Source organism: Ascaphus truei, chromosome 7 (genome assembly GCF_040206685.1).
Source record: "Ascaphus truei isolate aAscTru1 chromosome 7, aAscTru1.hap1, whole genome shotgun sequence".
NCBI classification, from domain to species: domain Eukaryota; kingdom Metazoa; phylum Chordata; class Amphibia; order Anura; family Ascaphidae; genus Ascaphus; species Ascaphus truei.
The window spans coordinates 58351442-58376407 of NC_134489.1; the positions used below are offsets into that span (position 1 = coordinate 58351442).

Sequence of the window (24966 nt, forward strand, 5' to 3'; positions counted from 1 at the left end):
GTGCTGAAAAGCTGTGTAATACAGCAGGTATAAACTTATAGGGCTCCATGTTAAAATGGGTTAGAAGCAAAAGGTGACACTGTGTGCTCATTTACATGTCACATCCCAGAATCCCTGGCTGCAGTGGAAGCATTGCAAGCCAAGAGATAATGGGGAAAAGCAGGGTTGCAGACCTGTCTGAGACATGTGAATGTGCTCACAAGTGGTATTTGTATTTGATGTACACTGTACAGTGGAGGGTTTTTGTCACTTTTTTACCCAACATAACTTATTTCATGTGTGGTCGTTATGTTCCACGAAGCCTGCTTGGAATTCTGTGATTGTCAGCTGGAGGCTACACACAGCTGCTAAGGATGGGGAGAGTCATACACTAGGGCCTTTGACTGCAGTACTATGTATAGCTCTCACTTAATGCAGTTCTTCACTATTCTGATCTACCCAACAGTAATTAACTTCTTTCTTATTTTTAAGTGACTTTAATAAAAAAAAGTGCTTTGGTTGCAGCACTGCAGTAATAAAGCTGGTCATTAAAACAAGAAAACCACGAGATTGATTCCATTGCACGGGATGATAAAAGTCCAAATCTAATAACACAGGAACTATTAAAGCTGGGACCTCATCCCAAAATGTATTTGGCTTCAATCACTGGGATCCAAACCATGTTACAGAAGCAAATGTAAAAGCAGGCGGAGGCTACAGAGGGGGATGGCTTCATACGTTCCAAATCGGGGTGTGAATCTGTAGCCAGTTCCCACACCTACTCTGTTGTGAACCCTATATAATAATCGATATATCATTTTAGACAGCACTCACTAAGGATAATGAGCTTCTAATGAAGTAACATGTAGGTGCAGCGGGAACAGGGAGGGACCCAAAACCCTCCACAATGACTAGAACATCTCTAGACCATAGTGTTCTTATTGAGTGCTGGGAACTGGTCCATTTGTTTCCTAAATAATAATGTCACAATGGACACAGAAGCTGGATCACACCATATTCTTCTATAATTTTAAAGACAATACAGTCCATCGAGTGACGATGATTTCACCCTAAGTTAAAGGCACTTCCACAGGAAACATTGTCCCAATCATTTTTTTTTTTTACTTTTGCTTCTACCGTTTCCAAATTTGGACCTAAAGAACAGTGACAAACATGTACACCAAGATCAGAGAACAACACGTACTGCTTCTGTAATGACAGTTATCGTGGTTGTACAATAAAGCAAATATTACTTTATATTAATATTACTCTGTGTCTTTCTGCTTGTGGGATAAAACGTTACCCGACACAGCACACTTTTGTCTTTAATTTTATGCCTTAATCCACAACAAGATCAATTCCCCAAACACAGTTTGGGGTTTTGCTTTTTATTCCCTTCTTACTGGGATTCCTTAACATAAGGAACCCCAGTGGATAAAGTAAATGACAAAGATCCTCACCCGCAGGTGTCAGCGCCGTATACATTAACAGCCTCTGCGGGATTTTCATGCTGCATCGGGTGATCGGTTTCAGAAAAATAAATTTCATTTCCACACGTTACAATTTCTAAACATACAACCAGGCACAAAATAAGGTGAGACAATCTATGGAGAATTTGGGGATAGGAGAAGGTCACAATTTTAGAATACAAATATCTGAACCGTCTTGTAGAACGCTGCCCCAAAGACATGTTCCACGGCTACATGTTTACTGACCATGGCACTTCTTTAACCCAGGCTGTGCTGAAAAGCTGTGTAATACGGGGAGCATAAGTTTATAGTGGTCCATGTTAAAATGGATCTGAAGCAAAAGCTGACACAAAGTGCTCATTTTCATGTTATTACCCAGAATCCCTGGCTGCAGTGTAAGCACTGTATGCTAGGAGATAAAGTTAAAAAGCAGGGCTACAGACCTGTCTGAGGCATGTGAATGTGCTCACAAGTGATATTTTTATATGCTGTACAGTGCTACCTCAGAATATTCAGAACTCCAGATTTACTGTTACTTTGCAAGCGATAACCATATCACAAGGGGCCAGAGGCTAACATGAGTGAGTAAAGAAGTTTTGAATCTAGACAAAGAAAATATGTATTTTGCTGCTGTTAAAAAGAATCGACAGAAGTTTTAAAGGGTAAAAAGAAGTTAATGAGTGAGGCTTTGCACCTAACTTTGTGACACCTCTGGTTCACTGCGACATCAAAGCCCTCTCTGAGCTACTATTTTACACAGGTCGAGCTTTAACAAAGAGTATGACAATGATCAGTAGCGCAACCAGGGGGTGTGCAAGGGTGCATTTGCACCCTACAAGAATTGGTATTGCGCTTACAGAGGCCCCGCACTCTTCCCCACAGCAATGAAACTGATCGCCGTGGGAGAGCGGGGCCTCTGTATGAGAGCAGCCCACCACCATCGACATCGCAACGTCATGTGATGCAGCGATGGCAGATGGTGACGCATTGCCATGACAATGCGCCATCACGTGGCGCAGCGCCGTCGATGGGGAGGTAAAACTGCACCCCCCAGTCAGAACTTCTGATTGCGCCCCTGACAGTGATTGTAATATCTATATAATGTACAGCTACTACAGTATATAAAAGCAATGTTTAGGAAATCTTGTGGCTATCTGGGGACATGACAACAACTGTGAAACATTCAGACGTATTCACGCAGACATGGTCAGCACACATTTTCAAAAGCTTCTTCTGATTTGGTTCCAGACTACTTTGTTACAATGCACAAAACATACTGTATATTGATTCTGAAGTAAAAGCTTTAACATACTGTAGTGCTGCTAAGCACATGTCGCTATTACAGGCTTGTCCGCATTACTAGCATCAAAATGATTCCACCAGCCTGAGCCCCTGAAAATACCTCTAATATGGCTAAACATATTATAGGATTATGGCGGTGACATTTTAATACAGGATGCAAGGAAAAGGAGGAGCAAACAGACCATAAAAGCTCATTCTTTTCTAATAAAGGTTAGATCTTGCTGCAGTAAGCCCTTTCTACACCTACCCTCCAGCTACATGCTATTTGTTGTAGTCACCACTGTGTCAATAAGGAGCTTCATTTAGTGACATTTTATTCCAGCTCCCCTAATGCAGTACGCTGTTGGAAGAGAGACTTTAGTCACAGCAGGGATACAACAGGAAAAGGATCCAAAACAAACAGGAAAAATACCCCATTTGCATGTGAAAGTCTAAGTTAAAGTTATTACACATTTATGAAGAGTAGCTGGTTGTTTGTGCTGTTGTACAATACGTAAACTGGCAGAGTGGGATGTTTGGCGTTTGCCAGCGCTCCGCCACACACCGCCGCCGGGAGAACTCACCGCCGGGACACCTGTCCCGCACCGCTCCATGGACATTTAAGGATATCCTGCGAGTCCGCGGCGACATTTTTAAATGTCCTCAGAGCAGCACAGGACTTTTAAAGATGGGGTAGTTGAGATTGCGTGCGGCCAGGTGTGCCGGCGGTGACCTGCCGGCGGTGACGTGTGGTGGTGGAGCGCCAGAGGCGGTTTGGTCGCGGCCAAACGTCCTAGATCATCAATAGCTACTGTGGTTTACTGCTCACCAACTTTAGATTTGGAATAGTCCTGATTTTTTAACTTGCTACTTGATTACTAAAGTGTAATACAAAATGATATACCGGTATGTTTTTTTTTAAAACATATTTTTAAGTCTGATATAGCATGCATGCTCAGAATAAAAGCAGCAGTCTGCGCTGCTCGTGGTTTCTTTGTTTTTTATTTATTTGTTCTTTAATCACCTGAACCCAGGGGGTTCCCTACAGCTCATCCATTGTCCCCTGACCTCCGGAACCCTCTGCTTCTCGGGCTATAAAGGGCTTTGTGCTGCGTGGTCAGGACTCGCTGCAGAGACCAAAGGAAAGCTGTGATGTCATCAGGAGTGGACATCATGGCTTTCTATTGGTGACTCTGGTGGCAATGTTTGCAGGTTTTGTTAATAAAACACAAAACATTTGAATTCCTTTGTGATCAGGAAGCTGGGAGTCCCTGGAGATTGGGGCTGGGGGAACCTCTCAATTCAGGTAAATATCTCCAATGGTTCCCTACAGTATTTCTATACAATTGCTGCATCATAGAAATGTGCACAGCATTCTTTCAGCAGTTTTATACTCTTGTAGTAGGTTTACTGGCTTCTTTAAAGCAGCAAAACAGGGCAAATCCTTTTTTTGTAATTTATTTCGATAAATCAGTTTTGTAGTATTCGATAATGCTGTCTGCATTTAAAAAAAACTCCTAATACCATTCTCAAGGATTTTTTTTTATGTACTGACCATTCTTTGGTTGCTACAGCAACCATTTAGAATGTCATAATTACATCCTCCTTTTAAAACTGTATCTGACACACACCTTTTTTTAGCTCTGCCCTTTGGCAACAAAGTATCACACACTGATCTGTTGCGGTGTTCCAAACAGCAGACTGTCTATTGCTCTGAAAGCTGTAACAATAATGTGTTACACCTAGTAATATAATCAATCAGACCTGAACAGCTGTTACGATTACTGTCTGGGTAAGGCACTGAGGACGCTTGCTTACTTCAAGGACATCTAAAAGGAAAGTACCATGGTCCATTAGGAATCTGTAGGAACGGGCCTAGTGAAGATGATTTCCCCCGAAGCATTGACCCCCTTCTTTTTCCTTTTGCTCTCCCCCCCTCCCCCCCCCCCCCCCATTATAGTTATACATAGGCTTTGTATGTTTTTTTAATTTTTGTTGCTTTTTTGGCTTTATGTTCCTGCTTTTTGCGCACTTGTCCTTTGGCTTTTGATAGTGTGTGGATTTGCCTGCATGTCTCTTGTCTCATATTTATTTGCATTTATTTTTGTTGCGTATCTGTTTCCACCTGTGGGATATTTATATGTGGATATTGTTTGTTTATACTGTGTTTACAATAAAAAAAAATTGTGTATTCTTCAGTGCATTTTCTCTTGCTATTGACCAGATTTTCTGTGTTTGAGTGCTGAGGATTTCAATGATTATTTGACCTAGTAATGCAGTATAATGTTACATACTGTATCAGCTGCAGCATGTCACAGACTGTTGCACAGAGTTAGAAGGCGGCCATTTCCTTAGGCACACAATCAGGATTTTTACAGATTTATAACAGGAACACCAAACTATTGCCAGCTTAGGTAAGAATGTAGACTTATACATTGTCACATGCTTTACGTATAAAAATAAGAAGGAAAAAAGAGGGAATGTAGTATTGCTGCTTTAACCCAGGCTGTGCTGAAAAGCTGTGTAATGTGACAGGTATAAGATTATAGGTTTCCATGTTAAAATGGATAAACAAAAAATGAGACACGGTGCTCATTTGTATGTCATTACCCAGAATCCCTGGCGGCAGTGCACTGTTTGCTAAACCAGGGAAGCGCAATCTTTTTCCCCTGCGCCCCCCTGCCGCCTGTCCCCCTCTCCTCGCACCCTCCCTTCTTACCTTGATTCAGACGTCCTGGCGTCGAGTTGTCATGGCAATGTGACATCACGTGACCCCGCGGCATCATTTGACACCGCGTTGCCATAGCGACACGTCACCAGAAACGTCTGAATCAAGGTAAGTAAGGTTTACAGAGGCCCTTCAGCTTCCCTGGCATTAATTTAAATGTCTTCGGGAAGTGTGCGGGGGCCTCTGTAACCCCCGCGCCCCCAACTTTGCGCTCCGCTGTGCTAAACGATAATGGGGAAAGACAGAGTTGCAGACCTGTCTGAGACATGCAAATGCATCTCAAGTGGTATTTTTATTTACTGTATTCTTTCAGCAAATGCAGTATATGTGGCAAATCCCCGACTCTTACAAACATAGGGCCTCATGTCACTATTCAAAGCTGAAGTTAGGGAAACAATTGATGCAATATAGATCCCACTCAACTGAAAATTAACACGATGCATACAGTACAATGTATTAATAGGCAATCAAATATTTACAGATGGTCAAAGAATATAAATGTAAGGGTAGAGCCGCTCCTCCATTATTTACAGCTCCTCGGTTTACACTGGATGCTCTTTAACACCTCCACATACAACCAGATAAACACAAGAACCCTTCTATCACCGCAGAGTTAGAGAGAGCATTGGTGACAGAAACCACTCAAAATCACGTAACAAGAGTGTGTGTGCGCTGGAGAGAAGTTACACTTATTTGCGAGTTTAACCTTTTTGCTTTCGCTCTCAAATAAAGCCAGAGTGCCATGTGCCTTCCACCACCGCGGCAATGTGATTGCTTGCGCATCACACCAACACACAGAATGAATTAAAATGACTTGGATAGACGCACGGAAACGCTAAAGAGTATAAAGGATTCAATCAGGTGCAAGATCTGAGAATTACAAGGGGAATTGGCTACAGGGGTCCTCACAGTGTCTGCGGTCACATTCTCACAGATGTATTGTAGAGCAGAGCAGCACGTTCATTTTCCAGGGGGTAATACTTTTTATTCTGCTGCTCGAAGTCATTCCTGCTGGGAGACCTAAGTGATCCACACCAATATAATTTCCTCATAAGCGCATTATTTTCTGTATTATGTTCCTGAAGAGGGGTATCCATTCCACTTGTTAATCGTTTTAGTGGAAGTTGAAGGAAGACAGAAAGTGATGATCCATGACTTTTCGGATTTGTGCAGCTGTGCGAATTAAGTGTTGTAGGGGACATATCTAAACACGAGCCAGATATTTGGAACCCCTCCAAAGAACCTCAACACCGTAAGAATTTCTTCCAGCGTTCTAATACGAAGCATATTCCTGGCAGGCAAGAAATAGTAGAAGTTGATGAGCTTTTTTCAGAATGCCCAGATGCTCCGTCAGAGTAATAAATTAAAGACCAGATGTAAAAGTCTGTGAGATGAAACCCAGAATCTATCACAAACTGATAACTTTAGTTAAACGTAAAAAAAAAGAAAAGCAAAGCAGTGACTTGAATGATGCTGCAGATTGAAGCGCTCCAGGTGCACCTTATGTATTTAAAAAAAAAAAAGTTTTGAAACAGGGGGTCTCCGAAGCTGAACCACGTTGATTTAAGCTCCGGGGACCCCTGCTTCTTGAGATACTTACCTCCGTAGGTGGTGCCGGTATCTCTGCACAGTTTAAAGCGCCTGCGTAACGTGGGCCAATAGGAAAACACAACGGATGACGGAACACAGGACTTGTAAACCGCCATATTGGTAACCCAGCCGGGGCTCCTATAGGTACCACCTACAGAGGTATCTCGGGAAGCAGGGGGTCCCCGGAGCTGAAATCAACGCGGTTCAGCTCTGGAGACCCCCTGCTTCAATTCTATGTTTCTTCTAAAAAACACAAAGTTAAAGTGTTGCCAGGAGAGCCTCTTAAAACAGGTGTGCTACCCACATTCAGTCCTTCTCCTTTTAAATCTGGGAAAGATAGTTGAATTGTATGTTTTCAACCACATTATTGCAATGCTGTTGGTAGGCTTGAAATTGACCTAAACACACATTTACCAATTTTCTTACATTAATATATCTTTCCTAGAAATACATTTACAGGTAACTAGGGGTATTATCGGTATCGGAGAACAAAAGGAAGTATGGAAAGAGGGAAGCAGATGCATAAATAATCAGAAACATAAATAAGCAGAAACATTACTGAACATATACAGTACTGCACCAGAGAACAACTTGTCAGATCTAAGGTCCCATATTTTAAAGCAGGAGACCAAGTTGCCGTTTTTTTATTTAATGTAATTTTCCCCTTTAATATGTGCATCAATAAGTAATTAGCTAGGTTGCCGATCGATCGGTGAAGATTCAGCTAGGGCTTCACTAAATGGCTGTCAGTGCAGCAGAAGAGGACCAAATATGCAAAGTTCTGTGGGGAAGATCATGTGACCAGGCAGTCACTAGATACAATTGGTGCACTGCTAGAGAGAGGGCAGGGCTCAAAAAGGGGTGCGCCAGAGCCTGTTTCAGAAGAGGAAGGGGATGTAAATGGTTGCTATAGAAACACAAAATGCTTGTTACATTATAATACATAAAAAATGTAATTTAGATTTTTTTTTTTTAATTGCTACAAGTATTTTCTCATAGTACTGAACTGATTTATTAAAAAAAAAAACAAAAAAAAAAAAAACCGCAAATGTGCAATATTGCTTGAACTGCAGCTTCAACTCTCTCCAAACAAAGACACTGCTTGTGATCTCGCAAATATATGTTACATTTACTGTACTACAAAACCTCTACGCTCATATCATGTTCCCACACAATAGGCCCTCAGCCACCCCCCAAACTTAACCCAACCCACTTTTACCTTTAGAACCTCATCCACCCCTATGCTTACATCTATCTACCTCAACATTTACTCACAGATATTTTATCCATGCCAAGAAACTCAGATGGGAATTTGGTCAACAAAAGCAGAGAAGCAACATTCTTTTCTAGAAGTTGGTAGTTATGGCATGTATGTGTCTATAGGTAGTTATGGCATGTATGTGTCTATAGGTAGTTATGGCATGTATGTGTCTATTGGTAGTTATGGCATGTATGTGTCTATTGGTAGATATGGCATGTATGCGTCTATTCCAACGGAGCAGCAAATGCAGTACTGCCCTTAGATTATATCTTCCCATTATTGCTGTGCACTATAAAGGGTATAGCAATATGGAGCAAGATGTGTGCACTGTGCAAGCTGAATAATCAGCTGTTACAGCTCCACTGAATTGGCCTTCAAATTGGTCTTCCATGAGGCCATCACATTCTTTATTTCTTCTTGTGGCTTGTTTCTCTCTCTTCCTCCCGCGAGGCTGAGAGGAGGAAATGTGAAAGAGCTAGTGGATATAGAAAAGGCAGCTCTCTGGGACGATGAATTGTAAGTAAATCCCAAAGAAAGAGCATGTGTGGCTAAAAAACAGCCGTACAGGTTCTGGAGTCTTTGCATTTACAACAGTTCCAAGGAAGAGCAGACATTTGGACGACTCTACACAGTTCCCAGGATACAAGTATCTCGAAGGATTACATTTGTTTTCATATTGTACTATTTTTGCTCTTTTCAAACTTCCACTTATCAAATTTGCTTCCCCTGGATCATTCACAGTTTAGCTGGGACATTTTCCGGGAACAACGTCTTTTTCTTTAGAGAATCATTATCTACATGAATCAAATGTGGAAGTCTGTATACACTTTTGTGCTCTAGCATTAAGGTGGAACATGTGTTTCACACATGCCTGTTGTCTGCAATTAAAAGAAGAATTAACAGTTAATGAGGATGCAGGATATTAAGCCCTCCCCGCACAGTGGTAATGGATGTATCCGATTATAATTGTGTATTAAGTCAGCATCTGTCCCGAATTTCTCTGCTTGTTGTGAGAACAGCTCTGTTTGCTCCTCTCTCCTTTACCGCCTCTCACGTTTCTGTGCCAGGACATATGACTCTCAGTCCTCATAACTAAATGTCGACACCTCATGAGAACTCGTGGTTTTCCCATCTGCATACAGTACATGTTCAACAGGACAGTGTATGTTCTCAATGAACTCATGTGTGTGTAATAACTTTACGCAATTCAATAAATTAAAAGAACGTGCTGAATATCCATGCTACAATTGTGGCTTTCATTTAGATTCTTCCCATGCAAACATTTATTTGGCTCCAAAACATACACTTACCCATTCTATTCTGCATTGTTGACACAAATCTTTAATACTTGTGCCAGAGAAAGTAACAGTGAAAGAGATGGAATAAATATGGTCTGAATTTTGAAAGACAGAGCAAACTCTGACTACGAGTTGTAAACATGTCCAGTCCACTTCCTTTGTGTATTAAAAAGGAAACCAACATTTGGACAAAGGGATTTTTCTCATGTCTATGACACAGTGAAGTTTTATTATCTACAACCCATAATGGCTTTTTTAATGTTGAAAACGGTTTTGTCTTAGTACCTGGTACTGGAAAAAAAAAACACCTGTCAGCAGTGTATTTTTGGAACCAATAATTAGGTATTATGTTGATGGTTCTGTACAGAACAGATTTCCAACTTTGCTTGCAAGGTGCCATAATAATTTAAATTATGGAAATGTTTACTTACATTTGTTTAATTTTCTCTCTTTTTATTTGTTCCTCTTATTTTCGTGACACGCTTGTCCTAAAGTTACAGACGTTCAACATACAGTGCCACTATGCCCTATTTGAAAATCCCTGCAGTACCAGGTAGGGCAGCACAGACACAATGACTTTCTCCGTAGATTTTTATTAATACCCCAATTCTACTTTATCTCAGTCTCCACAAATAAGGTCAGCGTCTTAACTGTTAAGGTATTCTTCTTTTGAAGATGCAGCCTGTTACACTGTAGTAACAAAAGGTTAATGACAAACAATTACCCGTGATGTTTCCTATTGCTTAGGCACCATTACAACGCAGACACCAGCATTCAGAAGGGATCTCCGGCTCTAATGGGCTGCTCGATAATGAATTTTAGTTGTGAACTCAGACGTGCTGCCCTTTTAAGTCTTATGAATAGCTAAGCAAAAAAGAAACAATATAGAACTTCAATAATTGGTCTCATTGGTTATTTGTCCAAATTTTCATACAGCGACCTCATTAAATCACATTATAGGTCGTCTTTGTTTTGGCAAGTTCATTTTGCACCTTCTGATCTGTGCTACATAGTACAGGTCACAAGTTAACTGCTCTAGCTCTTAAATTCCCAGTTCTTCCAAATTCCTTCTGCATTCTTCGCAGAGCAGACATAACCCAACAGTAACTTGGTACATTCCTAGGCAAGCCCAAAAAGCTTTAATCAGAAACAGCTACTTTTATCAGTTTAAGAATGTCAGAAAACAACAACAATGATGAAAGGATTTTGTTTTGGAAAGTCTTGTCCTCTGCAGAAGACACAGTACGAACATTTCTTCTTTTTTTGCTATTCAAAAGGACGAAGCACCCATCTGTAAATGAGTCGCTGGATCAATATTACTTTAACTGGGGTATACCGATGGTTTAATGCAAGAAAAATCAGCCAAAACGGAGTATGGAGTATGCAGAGTAACACAATTTGGGGACATTGTTAACAATTTATGATGTGTCAACAGTTTTGCAGCTAATGAACCCTTTATGTACTGATCTGCACAACCTTGATATTTGCAACTTAAACACTGCACATTACTTGAAAGACTGAAACAAGTTTGGGAAACCTGAAAACTCATGAGTGCTTGTACAGTTGTGTGAAAAAGAAAGTACACCTGACCCTTTCATCTCCGGGCCGTTGCTCCCTTGCTCGATCGATCATCCTCTGTATTTTCACCTCAAGCCCCTCGTTGACGGTTTGAACTGCCTTTGGGAGCCAGCTTTAAAGCCAATAGAAAAGAAGCAGATGCCTCAGGTGAGACCTGTTTGCCCTGGTGGTTGACTGCAAGGTGGAACGGGAAGGCACATCGGTATCGAATCCCTTTTTCCTGAAGTATCGATGTTACTGGGTGCAGTCCTCTTCATCGGTCTATTGTCAATCTGGACAGGTCCTGGAAGATCTGGATAGAGTCATCTTCGAAATCAATTGAGCCTCTATTTCTGCATCCTTTTATGATCTTTTCCTTGGTCGTATGTTGGTGGAGTCATAGATCCACATCTCTGCTTCTTTTGGGATCATCACATCTAGGTTCCAATGCTCTGTGAGCTCTGTCCATCATAAGTTCATTGACTTGTTGTTGGGGATCTATTGAGAGGAAGAGCCTTTTAAGATATGGCTGCAAGGCTTCCACAGACACGTCTCAGGAATATGGCGGATTCGCAGATTTTGCCTTTGTTCAATGTTCTCAAGATAATCCATTCCATCTTTCATAGCCCTTATCCCTTCGCCAAGTCGCAGGAACTCATCGTCAGTATTTACCTGGTTTTGTAAGGCAGCGTCCCTCTTGTTTTCCAGCTCTGTAGTTCTTTTAGCCAGAGAGGAAACTTCTGCTTTAAATTCCATTACGGCTCTGTCCAGAGCTGACTGGAAACCAGCTTGCCTTTCTTTGAGCATATTCTGAAGGTCCGGTTTAGTGATCACAGTGTCTCCCTCTACAGTGCCTCTCTCCCTCTCAGCAGTAGCTCTCACTTCCATGTCTATTTCAGCTGTGCCTCTCTCTGCCAGGGCTCTCACTCTTGTGCCTGCCGTGTCTCCCTCTGTCACAGCAGTCTGACTCTCTCCCTCCTGATCCGAGTCCGATGGCGCGCGCTCCTGTGCGCGTGCCTCGGCCCCATCTTTGTTTTTTTCTTGTCCGCCCTCGGCCCCCGGCTTCTTGTCCCCCTTGGTGGTCATCCCCTTTTGCTCCGCCGCCGCAGCCAGCAGGACGCTCCAAGGTACAGATAGGGGGTTATTAGGTATTATGCTGGGACGGATGCACAGAGCTCTGTTAGCAAACGTGCTCCGCGCCGACGTCACCCGTGCGCCACTATGTTTTGTTTTTTTAAACCAACATTTCAGGATGACTATCAAGTGTGCCAGACTTTTTGTTTCTTTTTTTAAATAAATAACACTGTCCCTTAACCAGATGGGAAACATATTTCTTAGCTCGTCAGTCTGCTAATAAAAGAAACCGTCTTTTTTAAAAGTGAAGGACATGTTCCTGTTAACTGCCAAGTACCAACGTGTGAACCAGCAACGTGAAAGCTGAATATACATGTTTTACAAGGAGGGATGCTTCGAACAGCTGAAAGTGTCACGATTCACTCCTCACTTCGAATTACGTTGGGTAGCAGACATTTTTGGGGGAAGAAATATTATGTCACAGACATACAGCATTTCGGTTAACATAGAAAATGTCTAATTCTCTTCACTTAAAGCCCTTAAAGTTGATGTATATAAAACAAGTGTTTTACATGCTACAATAAGTATATAGGTATTTTTTCTTCTCCGCACTCTTGTTTATTTCTCCCCCCCCCCCTGCCTGTTCTTACCTTTCACGTTCTTCCTTCATCTTCTCTAGCTCGTGTTCCTCCTCTTTCAGCACACCATGCTTCAGGTTTCCTTTGTGATCCACTTTCCCTCCCTTATCTTCTTTCTTCTTACCAAACCTAGTAAAAATGAAGTTGAGAAGAAAATGTTAAGATGAGAGACAGATACGTTTATACACTACTTTAAAGGCAAGGTGGGTGCTATCCACAAGGACATTCCTTTTGTTTCCTCCCCCTTCTCTCTGCTTCTACCTAAACCTCCTTCTTCCACTCTTGACTCCATTTCTCCGGTTACAGAGTTGAAAGTTTCTAAGCTGATCTTCTCTTCTCTCTCTACCACATGTCCTCTCGATTCTATGCCCTCACACCTTATCAGATCTTTGACCTGTCTTAGTCCCCACTCTCACCCACATCTTCAATTACTCACCGACCTCTGGCACTTCCCCTCTTTCTTTAAGCATGCAGTGGTCACACCTATTCTCAAAAACAACCTAGATCCCAAGGTCACTTTTGACTACTAATCCTACTTTATCTCTGTGTTGCTTTTGATACTGTCGATCACTCTCTTCTCCTGCATATTCTAAATTCTCTTGTATGTGCAACACAGCTCTATCCTGGTTCTCATCAATCATCTCCCATCCAATATTTTCTGACTCTGTTGTCAACATGTTGTTATCTTCTGTTGATCTCTGTTGGTGTACCTCAAGGCTCTGTTCTGGGATCTCTCCAAATCTCTTTTTACACACTATCACTTGGTGACCTCATCAAGTCTTTTGGCCTTAGGTATCATCTCCATGCAGATGATACACATATACTGTCGCGGTCACCTTTATTCTAACACCCGGATTTATCCGGGCATTTTCTCCGTTTGTATCGGAGTTTCCCGCGCGGCGGCCGCATTCATCATTGAAAGCGCCCGCGGCGCGGGAAAACTAAAAAAAAAAGCCACGCGCCGACGCGTTTTAAAAAAACCTGCGGTGGCAGCCGCAGGAGGCTAAAGGCGGCCGCCACTGTATATCCATCCAATCTCACTCTTGCAATCCAGTCAAGTCTCAGATTGCCTCCTGGCTATATCCTTGTGGATGGTGCTCTGCTGCCTTTAATGTAATATGTCTAAAACTGAGCTCCTCATGTGTCCCCCTAAATCTGGCCTAATAACCCTCTTTTCCATCACAGTAAACAGTACTACCATTTATCCTGTCAACAAAGCACATTGCCTAGGAGTGACATTTGATTAATCCCTTTTACATTCACATTCACAGCATGGCCAACATTTGACACTTCTTCCTCCATAATATTGCCAAGATCAGCCCTTTCCTGTGCCAATCTACTGCTAAAACTCTAATGCATGCCGTTATCCTCTCCAGTCTGGATTATTGTAACATACTGCTAACTCGCCTCCCTGCCTCACAACTTTCTCCCACGCCTAAAAATCATAATTCGCTTGCTAGAATAATGCCACTTTCTCCCAAAAGAGTATCCGCTTGTCTCCTCCTTAAATCCGTCTCCTGGCTTCCGATTAAATTTTAGATCACCTACAAAGTTCTCTGCCTTACCTCTTAAGGCTCTCCACTGATCTGCTCCTTCCTACAGATCAGCTTTGATCTCTCACAATGCCTCCGCTCGTCTCCTGTGCTCTATCCATAACGGTCTCCTTTCCACCCCTTCCATCTCTACAGCTCTCTCTCGCCTTAAACCCTTTTCCCTCACTGCACCTTATCTGTGGTACTCCCTCACACTCGGTATACGCCAAGCCCCTTCTCTCCTAGACTTCAAGACACACCTGAAACCCCACCTCTTAAATGAAGCATCCCAACAACCTGGTCTCATGGCTACTGCACCACAGTCACTCCTGCCAAGCACTGCCATCTTCTGCACTTATTCCCTCACCTGCTGTCTCTAAGTTTCCCAACATACCACTTACAGTGTGAGCTCTCCGGGGCAGGGATTTCCTTTCCTATTGTCTGACTTTGTTGTGCTTATTGTATTCTAATTCCTCATACTGTATTGTCTTTGTAAAGTGCTGAGTACACTGGGGGCGCTAGATAAAGATATACATACACTTGGGAGAAAGAGAAACCTCGCTCTCAACCCAAAGACTTGGGTAAAGGGGACACTGTGTGCTGCCAGGGAATTGGTAGTGGTTATAGATAGGGTGATGGACTGTGTCAAAGAGGCACAGTCCACTCAGAGTATCCCTTTAGGAGGCGCACTCCAGTACAGAATGCATTATATACATCATTCCGTGTGATCAGTATGAAACTCTAGTGAACAGTTTAAAAGAAAACTTTAATATTGATAATCATAAAAGCAGCGCAAAATGTTATACTTCTAATGTATACAGTACGTCTTGAATGACTTATCATGTAGATAGATCTCTGTAAGTATAGTCACATCCAAATGACTGTGCATGTGGGTCCACTGTTACCTCTTATTCATATACCCGCACAGCGTTATGTCATACACATTATGTATGTATCAATGTAGTAGAAACCGTCGCTTGGGTTGTAGATTAGTAAACCCCTGGATATGTGCTGTAGATGAGTCCTATAGTGATGTTGCTCATATACAGCTGATGCAGATGTCTCTGCTATTGTGGGTGTGTTATTCGTTATACGCCCTACAGAGGTAAGTATCTCCTCAATGGATCATGTCCATGCAATAGGTAGTATTGTGGGTGTGTTATTCGTTATACACCCTACAGAGGTATAATATATCACACTGACGGTTCTTTACACAATATCTACTGCATGAACACGATCCATTCAGGAGATACTTAGCTCTGTAGGGCGTATAACGAATAACACACCCACAATAGCAGAGACATCTGCATCAGCTGTATATGAGCAACATCACTATAGGACTCATCTACAGCACATATCCAGGGGTTTACTAATCTACAACCCAAGCGACGGTTTCTACTACATTGATACATAGATAATGTGTATAACATAACGCTGTCCGGGTATATGAATAAGAGGTAACAGTGGACCCACATGCACAGTCATTTGAATGTGACTATACTTACAGAGATCTATCTATGAGATAAGTCATTCAAGACGTACTGTATACATTAGAAGTATAACATTTTGCGCTGCTTTTATGATTATCAATATTAAAGTTTTCTTTTAAACTGTTCACTAGAGTTTCATACTGATCACACGGAATGATATATATAATACATTCTGCACTAGAGTGCGCCTCCTAAAGGGATACTCTTAGTGGACTGTGCCTCTTTGACCCAGTCCATCACCCCACCTATATATATACTGTACATACACTTGCTAAGTAAATAGCATTGCCTCTTTTTGCACACACTATATAATATTGTACACGCTATATTATACAGTACTGGCACTTTTAAATAAAGAGATATGACTTACCAAATGTCACTCTTTAGACATACATGTTTTTTTTTTATATTCCAGTTGTTCTTTGTCACAGAGGACAGGTATCCTCTGCTTAATATCACCAAGTAATTACTAATCATTCTAGAGGCTTTTGACAAAACTCCAAGAAGAGCGAAAATGTGTTTTCCAGCATACAGATTTGTGGTTATATTTAGATATTGAGCTGTTTTAATGGCATGCTGTAATTTAATTTACCGAGGGGAGTGAAACGCAAAAGCTGTTAATACTTATCTATTGAAAATACCAAGGAACACAAACCATGTACAGTTACACTTCAGTGCAATCGAATGAAAGCAAAGCAAAAGAACACAAAGTCAACAGAACTAACCATGCAATTTGCTAGTGAAACAGCACATTTATTTGGTGTGTCTGGGAGGTGAATTAGAAAAGAACATTTATAGCAGCAGCTCTGAAAGCTTCCAACAGTGAATCAAAAGCATACTTGAGACTAATTAATTATCCATTCATTTGTTCGCTTTTAATCCATCACCCATTTAAATGGAAGTACAATCAAGTATGTTTTAGTGATATTAAAGAAGCATTTCTCCCAACGAATTTTGTTTCTTTTTTTGTTAAATAGGAAGGGGACAGTCCCCTGGAGCTAGACGTCGCTATTTTAAACTCGGGGATCCCAGTTTAAATCTCCCTCTACGGCTCGGGCCAAATAAAACTTGGGCCAATAGGAAGCCGTAACATCATCAGTTGTAGCATCCCAAGGACAGTAGCATCCCAAGGACAGTATATAGATAGATCAAAGAGCACTCACAAGTCAAATATTAAATTCTGTCACGGGTGCATGTCTTTCCACAATGTTTGGAGATGTATAGGCAGAAACAGATGAGCGGCACTCCAGTGGTTTGGGGCAAATTATGAAACATGTATTTAGAATAGATCGAAATTGCTGGTCTCATCTGTTTCTATGCTTCCTAGAGATAGTCATTGAAATTCCCTTTAAAAAAACAGCAAGCTGTAACTTCACCAATACAAATCTCGGGAACCAGGTGGTCCCTAGAGATGAAAATTGCGCATTACAACTCAGGAAGACCCCCTGGTTCCAATCCGGTGGTTAGTTAGGGTAGATTGCTCATTTAATAAGTGGGTCTGTCTTAAGAACAGTACTCCTGAGTAACAAGTCTCAAATGGTTGAAAGTACAGGTCTAGCATATTATTATACTGCTGAAGCTGTCCTCAGAAAGGTAATCAGATAGGGCCAGAAACCTCCAGTCTGAAGATAGTGAAAATGCTGGAATCATTGCAGGTTGCAAGTTATCTTCAGCTTGTACTTTTACAGGTGAACAGAACAGCCTCATAACAGAGAGGGAAACTTCAGCCAAACAATGTGTTTTGGTTAACCAACAAAACACACTATTATATTAGATAAGCCCAGCCAAATGCCCTTGGTATGTAATTAATTATTCCAAAATAGCTGTCTGGTATTCCTAAAGTAGAGGGTTTAGAAACACCATAATACACATCTGTATCCTGAACATCAGAAAATGTCAGATATCTATTGGGGCTGAAAGTTCACAGGTGACAAGAAAATGCATGTGCTGTATGGTTTGTCCAACCGGCAGACAAACCCAATCAAGTGGTTGTGGCTGTTAATTTCTACTATATGTTTATAAACTTGTTTGTTGAGTTTCATACATTTTAAGCAACTGGTTTATAGCAGACCACAGCCTGTGGCTTCCATAGCACAACAAGGGAAGGAACATTATTTATACACTTATCTCCTCCAGGCTTGACTGCATTTTCAGAAATATGCTGTGGACTAAAGTAGTCTTATATCCATACTGACTGGACAAGACTGGAACACGGCTGTGGTTAATGTCTCTCTACAGTAAATAGGCTTCACTTTCTGAACATGTTCCAAAGGAGAACAGGCTAGATTGTAAGATTGAGTGAGCTCCGGGATTCGCTCAAAGCACAGCTCTTGCTTATGCTGCATAGGGATTAAATAAATCTATTTCTCTTTTATTATCATCTGTAAAGTGATTTAACACCATTGCTATGGAATGTGATCAAACGTTTTATATCAATAATTAAAATGTTTTATATCAATAGTCTGGCCAAGTGATAATCAGCCCAGCTTTTACCATTCTTTTTTTGGCAGGAAGGTTATTATTAGCGCGTTTCACTACAATATTTTGTTTGAAACGGCTCAGGCTTGGAAAACCGACACTGACGAATGTGGCGCGAGTTATACCTCTAACAAGAAATAACAAGTCAAGAGAGAACATTAAAGACTGAACTTGTACCGGTGATCGTTTGCACTGTGCCAGAAATTATTTTGCCAATCAAATGTACATGATCATACATTGATATTTTCACTTGGGATTTGTTTACACTGACTCATTAAGAAAGTTAATGGATAACAAAATATTGCCTCACACAGGGCCTTTCAAAACAAAAATCATGTGAAATATCAAGTTTATGTTATAAAAGTAATATTGCCCTGACAATGACAAATAAATGACAAGTTAAGTTGATTCCATTCCTAAATTGTTAAAGACAAGTTGCTCTGCTTCACAAACGCATGTGCAGATCTAATATGGTACTACAGGCCAACTACCCTCGACTGATTTAGAACACGGAAGATAGTAGGATTTTAAATGTTACCATTACTAGATACCTCGAGACCGTAGACGTTTCGCAATGATGTCAACTGATATTTCTGCATGTAGCAGTTTCCTTAAATCCAAACTTTAAAGTCAATGGTTAATATTAAAAGGATAAGTCTTGAAATAGAACTGCTAGGCTTTTAAATGCCATGAGCCAATTTAGGCCTATTGACGAACAGATCTCCTGTTCAGTTAATGCTTTAAGTCAGTCTCCGGTGATTATAGTCATTCTGTACAAATTACACCACTGAGGATGGGTTTCTGCTTTATGACTTCCAGGTCATATTTTCTCACTTCATTATTGATAAGGTCTACGTGTCACTTTCTGAATAACTACATCTTTAAAACTATCCCAGGAAACTGGGTGCCATTTGGCGATAATGTCATTGGTTAATTTATGCATCTGTAATCAGGAGAATAAAAGATGTACAGCTGGTAAGTGGTGGGGCCTTAAAGAGCAGATTGCCACAGTAAGTTGGACACGCACAGCTCAATGAACATATTAAGATATTTTAGGCTGTTTTTTTCCCCTTCATTTTCTGGGGGGGGGGGGGGGGGGGGATTATATAATTTAACTTTTGCAGATGATATATTATATCAAATGATGTCAGACTGATGCATGGATCTAGAAACTAAGGAGGACATCCTTGTCAGATTTATATCACAGTGTGACTACATAGGCTAGGATCCTTTATAATGAACATCAATGATCAATGCAGGAGGCACTGGCAATTGAGGCACTGGCAATGCATTACTCTTCAATATGCTACAGAGTCCTACAGGTATAAATCATCTGTGATCCTAAACTAGCCGCGAGGTGGCCGGCGGAGAAGGCGACCCGTGGTGAGTAATCCTGCCTGTGATTTGCGCCCCCCCCTGATTTAGAGGGCAGAACCGAAAATGTTTGGCAGGTTGCGTATGCAGAATTTACTTTTATTATATAACTTACAGACTGGGAAGTAGTCTCACTTTTCTTTAAGTAATCACCGTTCAACGGCAGTCCCAAAGACCTGTGTTACTTTGTAATCATAGCTAACGCATTAACGGACAAGATTCTTGACCGGTACAAGCCACTGAAGTAGGATAGTTAAATAAGGCATAGGTATGGGCACTGCATTTTATCCACATCCACGCACGGCAAGTGAGCGGCTATGGCTGGAACGGCACATACTAACCACTATAGCACACACAGTCTCCAGGTCTCTCCTGTAAAGCATCCATGTATTGTAAACATTATTTATTTCTCAGGAGCCCTTCATTTGCCATATTAGTGGGAAGGCAGTAAAATCTATTGTTGTGAAAATATTACAGGTAAATCTGTCAGCGAAGCAGCAGGAGTGCAGTTGAGTGCTGAAAGCAGTGTTGTCCAGTTTCTTCACCAAAGATTGCTGATTCTATCAAATTATTCAATCCTAAAAAATACCATTGTTGCTTGGGCGATGAAAGAAATAGTGGCTGCTGGATGTGATTGCATATTTTGTTTCCTTCAGCTCGGTAATTCCACATTGAGCACAGACATGTTTCCCCAGCAAAACAAAAAAAGATATAATTTATTCTGCCAAATCCAAGTCTACCGCGTGTCTGACTTGCATGATTTAAAACTAATCTAAATTGTGATACAAAATGTCCTAGACCTGCAGCCTTCTCTGCACCCAGTAAAGTGAGAGCACTCACTGAACAGCAGAACTGTCTGCAGTGGTAACCAGCTATACTTACTGCAGTTTCCTTCTTAGGCTGCGCTTATAGTGCCGCGACAGCGACGCAACATTGCGTCAAAAACAAATGCATTGTCGCCATCGTCGGCGCTTATAGTGCACGCACCGGTGCGACGGTGCGACTGCGCTACCAAAAATCTTGTAGTCACTGTTATTTCATTTTTTCGGCGACGGTCTCTCCTTGTGGCCAATCAGAGAGCTTCTCCGTCCCTCTGTCTTCCCCTTTTATGACGTCACTGGCCTTGTATCCAGCGACGTCGCCTAAACTTGGGTTGCAAACTATCACAATGGCGACAGGTGACGTCATCGGTCGCGCCGCCGTCACTATAAGCGCAGCCTTAGGCTTGATCCATAGTGCAGGTGCGCGTGATGGAGCCCATGGCATCGCGCGCGCCTGTTGCCTGAGCAATCTGTGGAGCGCTTGCAATGGGGAGGCGTGGACGTGACGTCACGAGGCTGGTTTGCCCTTATTGGTTGGACCGCTCATGTGAAGCGACCTTCGCACAAAAAGACAAAATAATTTGTTGTTTCAAAAATGTGCCACGGCGTTGCGCTTCCTCTCGTCATAAGCCATCAAGACGATGGTCATTTATAGAAGACACGACCTAGGAATCATTACAAGAACTTAAAACAGAATGAATTTGAATGAACTGCATACTTTAAAGCAGCTCTACTACCCAATAGTCAATGTGTAGTACAGTATGTAGCAGTATAGAAAGTACTTTAAAACTACTGTATTGTACTCCCCCGTCCTCTTCTCAAGACCCCTTTGCCCATCTATAACACGTCCTAGTCCAGAGGTGGGCAACCTATTTTTCAATGTAGCCACAGGTGTGGCGAATGAGAAGTGAAAATCGTCACACCATGTAAAAATTGAGAAATTAGGTTGCTCAATCGAACATTAAAAACAACACATACACTGTTCGTCTGCTTCACTCACCTCAGCACTATCACCTGCTGCTGGTTCCCTCACCTCAGCACTATCACCTGCTGCTGGTTCCCTCACCTCAGCACTATCACCTGCTGCTGGTTCCCTCACCTCAGCACTATCACCTGCTGCTGTTCCCTCACCTCAGCACTATCACCTGCTGCTGGTTCCCTCACCTCAGCACTATTACTGCTGCTTCACTCACCTCAGCACTATCACCTGCTGCTGCTTCACTTCGTTGACTCATTCAGAGAGCGGAAACCAGCACACGCCATCAGGAAAAAAGTTTATTTTAGTGTGGAAGCTGTCAAACTCAAATTTGCCAAACTTTCATGGCCAATTCGCCACTTGTGGCGATTGGCGACAGGGTTGCCCACTTCGGTTCTAGTCTCTCCCCTGGTGCTAGTCAGGCTGAAATCTTGCATGATTGTATTAATAGGTAATACGGTCAAAGTGCCAGGATTTAGATGAGCTTTAATAGTGTAACCTTCCCCTCTGCCACCTCCCTCTCCACCCCCCACATTACTAATAATGACTATTTAGGTGTCACTACTTCTAAGAAGCACAGTTAAGAGGACATTGGTGTTGCACTTCTGTTTATGATTCATTTTAAAATCAGTGGCTGTATTAAAAATAATGGAGAAGCATATTTTCAATGTGACTCCATCAGTGATTTTCAACCGGGGTTCTCGGAAACCCGGGATTCCGTGAGCACCCCTCAGGGGTTCATGGGCGCCAGCTGGCGAGCTCCGAAGCAGCAGCTGCCCAGTCACTGCTATCCTTCCTTGCGTCAACTTCCGGCTGACAGGAGGGAGAGGAAGGATCGGGTAAGAGCGTGCGATCTCAGCAGGGTGTGTGTGTGTATGTATATATAAATAAATATATATATTCACAACGCTTCTCCGTGTAGGGAGCATGCAGCTAGTGAAAACATTGGCCTTACATTTGTGTAAAACAGACAGTGAATCTCAGCGCTTCTCCACCGAGCCACCAACAAATGGGAAAATAAATATTCACAGTGAAAGCTAAATCTGTAAAACAAAGGAGACTTTTGGTTACATAATTTGATCAAATAATGATAAGCCTGCTAACCACACCAAGGTAAGGCTCAGTAGCAGGTCCCTATGCTAAATGTATACTAATGTAAAATAGTGGTGCCCACTAGGAGTGTGCTGCTAAGGGTTTAATTCGGCCCAACATAAAATGTAAACAAATATATATATTCACAGCGCTTCTCCGTGTAGGGAGCATGCAGCTAGTGAAAACATCCTACAATTTTACATTAGTATACATTTAGCATAGGGACCTGCAACTGAGACTTACCTTGGTGTGGTTAGCAGGCTTATCATTATTTTATCAAATTATGTAACCAAAAGTCTCCTTTGTTTTACAGATTTAGTTTTCACTGTGAATATTTATTTTCCCATTTGTTGGTGGCTCGTGGAGAAGCGCTGAGATTCACTGTCTGTGTATGTGTGTGTGTATATATATATATATATATATATATACTAGCTGAGAGACCCGGCGTTGCCCGTGAGTTAAATTTCCCGCTATGAGGGGGGGGGGGAAAGACAGTGGACAGGAGGGGGGGGGAGGGGGACAGTGGACAGGAGGGGGGGGGCAGTGGACAGGAGGGGTGGGGGGGACAGTGGACAGGAGGGGGTGGGGGGACAGTGGACAGGAGGGGTGGGGGGGACAGTGGACAGGAGGGGTGGGGGGGGACAGTGGACAGGAGGGGGGTGGGGTTGCTTAAAATTTCCGGGTCCCTCCTCTCCACTCCCCCTGTATGTTTCTCCGCTCCCCCCTCTCTCTCGGCTCCCCCCCCCCCCCCCATGCGCAGCTCCGGTCCCCACCCTACAGTGTCTGACACACACACACACACACACACACACACAGTGTCCCACACACACACACAGTGTCCCACACACACACACACTCACACACACAGATGTCACCTCTCCTTCCGGGCGCCGCCATTTTAGGCACTCGGCGCCGCGAGGGAGGAAGGGGGTCCTTCCGGGCACCGCCATCTTAGGCACTCGGCGCCACAAGGCAGCTGCAGGCTGCCTGCCCCCCCGCCGGGGAGGGAGGTGAGTGAGCGCCGGGGAGGGAGGTGAGTGAGCGCCGGGGAGGGAGGTGAGTGAGCACCGGGGAGGGAGGTGACTGAGCGCCGGGGAGGGAGGTGAGTGAGCACCGGGGAGGGAGGTGACTGAGCGCCGGGGAGGGAGGTGAGTGTGATGGGGGGGGGGGAGAGGACAGAGAGAGAGAGAGTGTGTGTGTGTGTGTGTGGCCGAGGGGGAAGAGAGTGGCAGTTGGGTGACGTCAGACCCACCAATCTGATTGGTCAGAGGCTGAGGACCAATCAGATTCACCGCAGCTAGCACTAACCTTTCGATTTTATATATTAAGATATATATAAAAAAAAAAAAACATCACAGCTTGCACTCAATGTACTGGTTCATATAGACAGGTGCTAGTCTCAAATAATAGAAAAACAACATTACCATTCTCTCGTCCGGTAAAGAAAGACTGCACTCGGTTCAGTAATCATGAAAAACTGTATTGGGCATCTGAATAAAAAAGATACGTCACCCAATCCGACGTTTCGGTCCTGGAATAGGACCTTTCTCAAGGGGGAGTGTGTGTATATATAAGTGGGAGTGTGTGTATAAGTGGGAGTGTGTGTAAGTGAGGGGCAGTGGGGGGCAGTGAGGGGCAGTGTGTGTGTGTGTGTGTGTGTGTGTGTGTGTGTGTGTGTGTGTGTGTGTGTGTAAGTGAAAGTGAAAGTGGGTACTGTGTGTGTATGTAAGTAACAGGGGGAGTGTGTGTGCATGCTCAAGTGTGATGGGAGAGACACACGAGAGACAGGGACGACGGGGACGACGGGGACGACGGGGGGGGAGGGGCGGGGCCAGGGAGAGAGGTTAGGGTTACCCAGAATTTCACAATCGAATTCTGGGGTTCCATAACCAAAAAAAGGTTGACAACCATTGGTCTACATATTAGACACAGGCAACGGCCCCAGTGGTCACGGCAGCACACGCGCCGGAGCGTCTGGCGGTGCGTGCACCCGTTTCAGCCACGACGTGTGGTCTGCGGTTGTGCTTGCAATGAAGAGCAGAAGATCCGAGGGGGGAGAGGGGTCATGGTTCGCCCTTATTGACTGAACCGCCGCCATGACGTGGCCAACGGTCGTCCGCCGCGGCAAAAGACAAAAGTCTTTTGGCCAAGGCGGTCGCGCATCGCACCTTGTGTGTACACGCACACTCGCCGACTGTGGCCTGCTCCATAGAGCCTAGTGTGCGGCATACACACCCTCGCGCAGCCGTGGCCACTGGGGACCTAGCCTTAGTGCTTAACTCTGAGTTCTAAGAACAAGAAAACTCCCCCATATTAATGACCATTCTA

General features: G+C 43.0%; 1 protein-coding gene across 3 annotated transcripts in view; it reads right to left on the minus strand.

Annotated features, from left to right (window-relative positions):
- The window catches only part of PARD3B (par-3 family cell polarity regulator beta), a 774037-nt gene that overhangs the window by 261550 nt on the left and 487521 nt on the right, over positions 1-24966 (minus strand). For all 3 annotated transcript variants that reach the window (XM_075608550.1, XM_075608549.1, XM_075608551.1), the window contains exon 19: positions 12888-13004. In XM_075608550.1, the coding sequence (XP_075464665.1) occupies positions 12888-13004 (117 nt within the window). The remainder of the gene's footprint in view (positions 1-12887; positions 13005-24966) is intronic.